This window comes from Limulus polyphemus, unplaced genomic scaffold (assembly GCF_000517525.1).
Source record: "Limulus polyphemus unplaced genomic scaffold, Limulus_polyphemus-2.1.2 Scaffold2148, whole genome shotgun sequence".
In the NCBI taxonomy this organism is placed as follows: domain Eukaryota; kingdom Metazoa; phylum Arthropoda; class Merostomata; order Xiphosura; family Limulidae; genus Limulus; species Limulus polyphemus.
The window spans coordinates 92,985-102,571 of NW_013667758.1; the positions used below are offsets into that span (position 1 = coordinate 92,985).

General features: G+C 29.4%; 1 protein-coding gene across 1 annotated transcript in view; it reads left to right on the top strand.

The window, feature by feature from the left end:
• LOC106466090 (ras GTPase-activating protein nGAP-like) overlaps positions 1-9,587 on the top strand; it is a 123,707-nt gene that overhangs the window by 88,113 nt on the left and 26,007 nt on the right. Inside the window, 7 exon segments of the mRNA XM_022394046.1 lie at positions 4,123-4,220; positions 4,574-4,795; positions 5,135-5,236; positions 8,045-8,143; positions 8,728-8,786; positions 8,789-8,812; positions 9,094-9,148. Of these exon segments, the coding sequence (XP_022249754.1) occupies positions 4,123-4,220; positions 4,574-4,795; positions 5,135-5,236; positions 8,045-8,143; positions 8,728-8,786; positions 8,789-8,812; positions 9,094-9,148 (659 nt within the window).

The following is a 9,587-nucleotide window of genomic DNA, read 5'->3' on the forward strand; positions in this document are numbered from 1 at the left end:
GATTCTCGAGTGCAAGAATCAACAATATATGCGTATACGTGAACGCTAGTGTTAGCGTCAGTATTGTTACGTAAAGCCGAATTTTCGAGAAACTCTCCACATATAATCAACACGACGCTCCAAAAAAAAAGGAGTATCTATTATTGGGTTGCTGTAATTGGTGTGCTGTAAACTTCGTAAGCTATAATTGTGATTAACGCTTATTAATCGGACAACTTCAGATATTTGACCAGGAACATATATATATATAAGTTTCGAACATTATAAACCATTTAACTTCAGTGGATTCACATCGACATTAGTACTTTTACGAAGACATTATATAACTTCAACGGTAAAAACTCAAGCTCGACCTGTAATCGGCGTGTGATCAACTAGGCCCACAGAGCTAGCTAGCTCCCTATTAAGTGAATTGTATCTACATTAACTCGAAACTAACTCGCTCATTGAGAACCCTCGATAAGATATCAAGGAAGTTCTAGATTAGAAATAAGACTTTATATTGCTTGCAAGTTTGTAAAACTTTTAAATATAAATCTTTGTTTGTAATAACTGTTATTGTAAATTGTATTATTGGTTGTATATTAAAATATATTTGTATTAATAAAGAAAACTGTGTGTATCAATCTTGTTGGCAGATATCATAAATTGGATATATATCGGCATTTGTTTAACTACTAAATCCAAATTATAACTTAACTCAGTTTGTAATAAGTAAAGCCATGCCTGTTTATTTGGCGTCAAATGTTATTTCCAGATATAGCTACGTCTGTTTATTTGACGTCAATAACAGGAATACTTCCGAAGTGCTGTTTAATACTTTTTTTGTCTCTCGGACCATATTGATGAGCTGACCTCATTTTCTGTAGAAACTATCTGAGTTGAATGGTACTACTTCCTACATTCCATGAACTAGCAGAAATACCCGCCCTCCGGAAGGTACAACTGCTAGTTCCCGTGGAAGGCTATTGGAATTGTCTTTCTGGAATTGTCTGACAGTTCTACAACAACGTACTTATACTTGACATTCAATAATGTACACTATCCATGAGAAAAAGGATTTTATTGAAATTTTAGTTTTAAAATGAGCTATCATCACAGCATTACATCACAGAGTAGATTTTATTGAAGTATTTCTTTGTAGACGCAGTTATCAATGAAAGTGCCCTACTTTTCTGTTGCAACGCTCATGAGATTTTCACTAAAGAAAAACAAATTATTTTTTTAAGTTTGCTTTTTGATTGTTTTATATTTGAAATTTACTCCTTTTTGTAATTTTTATTGGTTAAATTGAAACTTACTCCTTTTTGTTTGTCATTTTTATTGGTTAAATCTGAAACATGTCATTTTTGTGTAAATTTCAATTGTTTTATTTATTAGTCAGCTATAAAAATACTGCTTAGTTATAAAAATATTAGCCAGTTATAATTGGTGATGATCGGTGCAGTAGTTTCTGAGATCAGAGGTTTGGTGTATACATCGCAAGCTCAATTGTAATAAGATTTCACAATACTGAACATAATTATTTAATCTTTGTTTAAGTGCTGGCGGAATTATGGAACTGAAAACCCTAGAATGAGTTCATATAAATATACTAATTATATACGTGAAACTTCAATTCAAATATATGTATTTGCATTGTATTTCCATAAAGGTAATTGAGAATTTCCTTTTTTCCCCTTCCTATTTTGCTGTGAATTCAGTCCATATAAAATATGTAAATATGATGTTCATAAGATATCGTTATAAAAATAAAATTCACAACTTTAGCGAAAATCGAGCGGTTTGGGGACATCGTATGGTTGTGTAAGAAAACAAACAAACAAAAAATTAAGGAGCAAACTGGGATTTTTAAATTTCGAAATCATTATATTGTTGCGTCAGCGTAGGTCACGTGACTTGTATCACGCCAATTCCTTCTCGAACCTTCATGAAGTGTCGGGAGACTACTAGATCGGGGTAGTCTTGTATATATAAGACCGGCCAAGAAACAACGTAATGTATTGAGTTATTGAACTGTGGACAGAGAGAATATTGTTGGGCACGTGAGACTTTCGTTGTGAATTATAGCATTTGTTATAGAGCGACTGTTGAAATTAAGTGTATCGCAAAGTTGTATTCAGAAAGAATAAACCAGTTTTATTTAAGAAAGGTCTTGTATCGGTAAGTTTCTTCGGTAAGAATTTTTACGGAAAATTAACTAACGAACGGAGATGTAACAATATACTTCAGCTCTTTATAGTAGCAAGTTTCAGGGTAAACCATTCTTTTCACGTATTCTAACAGTTAACTTGCGAATATATACACCTTAATAATGTTGTTTTGTGTTCAAAAGATGAAGTTTCTTTTAAAAAAAGAGCTCGTGCAAATAATTGCTATAATAATTAGCTTACCAGAACACTTTATCATAGTATTATTCCATTGCTAGCACGTTTTGTGTGTATGATATAGGCTTCATTTATCAACAAGACCACACATTCGTTAGAACCTCAACTTCAAAGGAAACATCATATGGGAAAGATCAGGTACTTTGCAGTTAAATGACGTCGTAGGCTTATATGGGAAAAAAACAACTATTTTTTTTTCTTATTAAGCAATTGCACGTGAAGAAGTTCACATTAAGATATCATTGTAAAATTTTTAGAAAGTGAGGCCCAGTTGGCCTATAGGTTAGTTTGGTACTGACGATAATATGTCCATATGTCATTCTAATTATATCAGTGATCAGCTCTAGTTAATTATATACAAGAAACCATTGATCGCAGACACTTAATTGGAACGTGCTTATAAGTTCTAAGCCTAATCTTTTTATATAATGGGATTCTTGCCGAATGTTTTATGTTCAAACTAACTTAATGACAAAGTGGTCATTCAGTTTTTTTAATCATATCGTTATGTGCTCCCAGTTACCCATTATTTGATAAATGATACTTTAAATGTGCTGTAGTTGTTTTTTTAAGTTAAAAGGCTACATAATGAGATATATGTGCTATGCTAATCACAGATATGGAATCCCGATTTTTGGCGTTATAAGTTCCCTAGATATTTTGTAATGAAAGATTAGTAAGTACTAGATCTGTTATGGTAATATGACATTCCTAAGTATCCAAAAGAAAAATTTATGAGCCGTTTTATATCACCAAATCGTCGAGATTGGTGAATAGCTGACACATTTTCTTCTTTTTCTTAATTACTATATGCAGATTGAAGTGTATTTCAATGTGCAGTATTTCACACGTGTACTACTTGCTTTGGAACTTCTAAAGTGAATTTAATAAAATAAAAAGGTATTAAACCTAAGTAAGTGACAAGCACATGACTGTGATTATAAAATCTCAAATAATGCTAGTTGTACTTTTGAAAATACTCTGTATGTATTGCTTTGAACACAGATTTTTCAATAAAGATAAATCTAAGAGCTGTTGCAGCAGTATCATAATCATAAGTTAATTGATAAATAGACATAAAGAACTTTGTTATAATTAACAGAACTAATTAAAAACTAAACATAGTAAGGCTATGTGCCCCCAAACTTCCTAAGGGCTCAGCTGTAAACTTAAGGGTTTATAACATTAAAATTTGGGGTTTGATCACAGAAGTGGGCACAGCAAATATAACCCATTTTTCAGCTATGGGCCAAAGAAAACAAAATTAATTACCTTTGTAAACTTATAACAGCAATATTGGTAATATTAAAGTAATATATTTTAAGTACCTTATTTTATGAATTCCCATACTATCTTGTTTATTTGAGCTTTTATCATTTTCGAAAATGGTTTTTAAAACTTTACTAGAATTTTGACTATTATGTTTTCTTTTTGCTGTGTGTATTTGAACTATTTAAAGTGTATCTAGGATGCTTAGTTTGATTTAAGTAATGAACAATGTTCTGTTTGTTTCTTGGAAGTTGGAAAGTATAAAAGATAAATATTAGATAACCTATACCTTTGAAACGTATTTTTCTAAAATTATAACATTCATGACAATCTGATGATGTGGACCTTTGATAACAAATTAATTTGCAATTGTATTCTTATCTTTAACTGTAAATTTCACTTATTCAAATAAAATATTGATGAGTATTCTTTTATTCAGTGTTTCTCATTTGTATTTTATCCACAGAACTTTTTCTCTAAGAGATCTTTCAAAAGCAACCCTTTGAAACGGACAAAAAGTGTTACCAAACTTGAAAGGAAGCGATGCACAATAGATGGTGACAGGTGTGTGTGTGTGTTTTTATTTACATACGAATATGAAGAAATTTATCCTAGCTCTTCAGTAGTTTTTTTGCATTTTGTGTAATAATATTGCACAATTTTATCTAGTTAAAATATTTAGAGTTACAAAATTTTGGAATTAAAATACAAGCATATCTTAGAATTTTTTTAGTATTATATATAAACATACTTGGTGAACACTTTATTGGGATAGACTTTTTGTATTTGTGCTGATCACTTAACATTAAATTAAAACATTTGGCATTTGTTTAACAGGGACTAATATTTGATGTTTCATTAAAACTAATTTAGTTCACTAATGTGGAATTTTGTTCATCTTTTCTGCATGGTTTCAGTGTTCCACCTTCACGGCTTCGTACCTCTCGGTCCCATGAATCTCTGTTGCAGTCTAGTCCAAGTGTACTGCAAAGGCTGGACCTTTCTCAAGGGGATGTGCAGGTGATGTCACTACATGGTAGTCTTCTGGGTCAAGATCATTGCTTCCAGCTGACCTCTAGTGGAGGGACCACATATTATTCATGTCGCACTGCAGAAGAGAGAGATAAATGGGTTAACAGGTAAATAAAAAATAATGAAGCTACAATTTAAAAGAGTATAGATAAATATTTTGATATGCTTGTTTTCACATTTTAAGTCTTAGTAAAAGAGGCAATTATTCTGAAATAGAAAATATTGTAAATAAATTCTATAAAACATAATTACTGTTCTATTGTATAAAATATATTTAAACTTTATAATTTATAGATAGGGCTAAATGATAAAAGTAATATTTTTTATTTTTAAAAGTTTTTATTTTAAGTTGACAGTTTGTATTAACCAAATTTCATATAAATCTCTTAAAGGCTTCAACATTCCTTATAAAAACAAAGTAACTAAATACATTTTGCTTCTTACAGTTTACGTCAGTCTATTAATCCTCAACAAGATAACGTGAGACGAACAGAAAATTCCCTAAAAATATGGATACTGGAAGCAAAAGGAATCTCTTCAAAAAAAAGGTAGAGTAATTAATGTTTTCTGTTTAATACTGTGTGTATAAAAGTGAATGTTTAAAATATAAAACACAGTGTAATAGAATACATGTGACAAACAAGATGGCCTGTAATTCCATATATATATTGAATCATTTATTAATTTGACATTTTAGCAATAATCTTTCTTACTACTCATTCCCAGAATGACCCAAGTAAGCCAAAGACAAATCTTCGTGTGAACTGCATAAGAAAAGTTTTGTGAAGAAATAATATAACAAAGATATATAACTTGGTAGAGAATAAATTCTGATAAAAGAGTTAACACACTGGATTACATACAAAAGGTGCAATGAATTAAAAAAAAAGACCCAAAACTTGAGAACTTTCAAGTAGTTGACCATTCTTTTTTTCAACAGAATAAAGGAAAATAGTCAACTATTCAAAATTGTTCAAGTTTTAGATCTTTTTAAAAAAAAATCATTGATAGATAATAATCATTGGACTTAAAAACCAAAGTTTAAACTATAAAATAAGCAAAAACATATTTTGAAACTTGCATACAATGTTAAAGAACAACAAATCACAATCCACTAATTATAAAGGACCAATATTATGTTAATTGATTTCTGGTATACGTTTTATGGTAAGAAGTATTTTCTTTATTAATAAATCAAAAGATCTTACAAGATGTTAGCAGCACAATCAGAAGCTGATAAGCCACGTTGAGAAACACTGGTCTGCAACTGAATTCCTCTCTGTGCCTTGTTTTCGGATATTTCAAATGTATTTATAGAAGTTTCATTAAAAAAATCACCAGTTTTGGAAATATAAGTGGAAAATATAAATTGTTTTATATTTCAAGTAATAACTGACCTTTTTAATAAGCTGTTATCTTTTTTTTTTTCTTAAGAAGGTTAACAATTAGAATACTGAAGTGAATAATGCTTGGAGATGGCTTGAATGGGTAATGAAGGAAAACTTTAATATAAGTTTAACATAACAGCAAATGTATAACGTTTTGACAAGGTTTTATCATCGTCATCAGGTACAACGTTGTACATTTGTTGTTATATTAAACTTATATTAGTTTTCTTCATTACCCATTCAAGCCATCTCCAAGCATTATTAGTCTCAAAGTGGGTTCCTCATCATTGAATACTGAAATGAAGTAGCAGATATAGTATTATACTCACACAGACATTTTAATGCAATGTAAAATAAGAGTATATCTTTCAATAAGCACACCATAACTAAGAATCTGAAAACAGAATAATTTGTATATATATATATATATATATGTGTGTGTGTGTGTGTGTATATATATGTGTATAAACACACACACAGAGTATACCCCAACAAAAACAACTCATAAATGCTGAATACTTGACAAGGAACTAATAATTCAAAGCAGTTTCGTATTTATATTCACTATTTTACTAATGTAGCAACTTGTTGCACACCACTCCAGATTTCAAAATAGTAAATTAAGTGTGGATGTACAGGCTGTCCCAGAAGTCTGGACTCGTAGAGAAAAATACAGCATTTATTCTCAATTTATTTATTATTCAAATTGTATGCCATTAAAAGCTATACACATATAAATTCTTGGCATACTGTGCCATCAGGATATTTCTTTCCTGAAATATGTACAACTGACATTAGAAATGTGTTTAACTTTAAGAATATAATGTTTATTTTCCCTATAGGTCCAGACTTTTGGGACACTCTGTATAAGAGAATAGTTCAGAAGTCTTCAGATAATTTTTAATACAATATTTCTAACTTTAGAAAATATTTAAATGTATCAACTTATTTTTTAACAGTTAAAATATAAACTTGCCAAGTTAAATTACTCTCACAATAAAGATCTAAATATTTATTTTGTTGTTTGTTTTTAAAGCTCTCTTAGCAATTTTTTAATCTAATTAAATTAGATAAGTTGTTTTGTTGCTACTACCATATACTACAAAAATAAAACTCAACAGCATTTGAAGTAAGTATTAATAATACACCAACTCTGAATTTTTTAGGTTATAATGTGCTTGATGTTGCAACATATATAAATATTTACCAAACAAAATTAGATTAGTCCCATCAACAACATTCATCTCACTTTGATAACTTTACTGTAGATTGAAACTTTATATTGAAAGATCAAAGACCATATTTAGATATTGTGATTGACCAAAAAATGTTACTAAATACAAATGACCATTTCTGTGAGTTTATTTTCTGTATAGCAAATATGCTACAAGATTTGATTTAGACTATCTCCATTGTTGTGTAAATGAACAAATATCAAAGATTATGTCTGAAAGAACAAAATAAATAAATGTGAGTAATAATGTCAGGTATTAGTATTTTTATAATAATATTATATGTATCTTTGAAACATCCTTTAATTACAACAATTGATGATGCGACACTGATGTTACTTAAATTTCTCATATGTAGATTAAAGGGATGGGATCAAGGGTGAGGAAAATATTTTCACTTGTTCTTTTGGTGTCATTGACTATTACATAGGTAAGAGCAAAATGTTGGAGAAAAGAAGGTGTTGAAAAAATATTTAATTATTCAAACACATCATTTAAATAACACTTGTACCCATGGCTTTAGTCAACAGATTAAGTAGCATTGGTTTTATATCAGGTTATAAACATTAATAACTATCCAGAACATCAGTTTAAGATAGTTGAAGGTTGTTTGCTTTGTTCTGTACATTATTTTTTATCCTTTCATTCACATAAACTTGCTTTACAAATATGACTGTCAGTTAACAAAAAGAGAACTGTTTAAGAGAGTTGTATGTCTATTATCTCTGTTTAACAGGTACTTCTGCGAGTTATGTTTAGACAAAACTCTGTATGCAAGGACAACTTCCAGACAGAAAGCTGACATCTGTTTCTGGGGAGAACATTTTGAATTCAAGTAAGTTGTTATTAAATTCTATTTTCATATACTATTACATCAAAACTTCTACATCTGCAGTACCTAATGAATTGAAAAGAAAGTCTTAAATGAAGGTAAATAACTTTTAGGATTATTTTTATGAAAAATAAGCATACCATTTCTTGGTCTGTTCAAATTGAAGTGAATTTATTATGATGCATTTCATGCAAGTAGAAAATAAAGAAACTGCAGTCAATTGACAAAATAATTTAGTGGAACAGCTCTATGTACCTGTATTTGATACCTTTTTAGTAAATTATTTTAAGGAATTGAAGATGGGAACTTAACTAAGTATTATCAAATTTGTTTATATATGACTTATTTGTTTGTTAATAGAAAACTTTTAAAGATTTGTCAGTAAAGTATTTCAAACATTTTCCTTAAGGATTTTAAAAATGAATTTAAGAAAAGTAAATTTAGTCTATTAGAAAATGCTTATCATGCTAATGGGTGAGGATGAAAAAATTACATAAATATTCAAAAACGTGTGTGCAGAATTTGATATATTTTAAGTATTATAAGCATTTTTTGGCATATACAGTGAGAACAATTTTTCTTCCTAGCAATTTGCCTCAAGTAGATACCATCACAGTCAATTTGTATAGAGAAGCAGACAAGAAAAAAGACGGGATAAAAACACGTTGTTAGGTGAGAGAAAGTCATTTTTTTAAATGACTATTTTTACTGTAGGTCTATTAATAGTATTAATTATAATAAAAAGAGGAACTGCTAAAAAATATCATAATTACTTTTTTGTTATGTTAGTATTTTTTTCACAAAAATGTGGAATTAAAAAAGTTGAAAAAAAGAGCCAATTAACATTTTAGTGAGGTTTTTAGCAAGTGTGTATATGGAGTCTCATTGCTCAAACTTTATTCTTTTGTAAATAGTTTCTCTAATTTCTTTACATTTTTAATTACGTTTGACAGGTGCAGTACAAATTCCTGTGACTAGCGTAAATAGTAGGCACATGATAGAAAAATGGTAAGTTTAAAATGCCTTAAGAATAGGAAAAAACATCTCAATAATTTCTAGAATATTTGGTTTTGTTTCTGATTCATAATACAGTTTTATCCTATTCTACAGTCACAAGAAGCAAGTAAGTTTTTATACCTTAAAATACACAAGTTTAGTTATGTCCTAATTTTGTAATACTTTATTACCTAACAATCATAGAGCTGGTATTTTTTGTTTTTTAATACAATTTGTTAAATTACAATCATAGTATCACCATATATATCTCAGAAACAGCTAATGATTTTTCACTCAGTACTATTGTATGTTTCTACATTGTATTAGGTTGTCAAGAAATTAATGCCGCATTTTGGAACACTTTCATTAACTACCCCCCAAAAAACGTACACCATGTATAATAGTTAAATGAACTGCTTAAATGTCACGTTAGTGTAGCCTGTGATGGCAT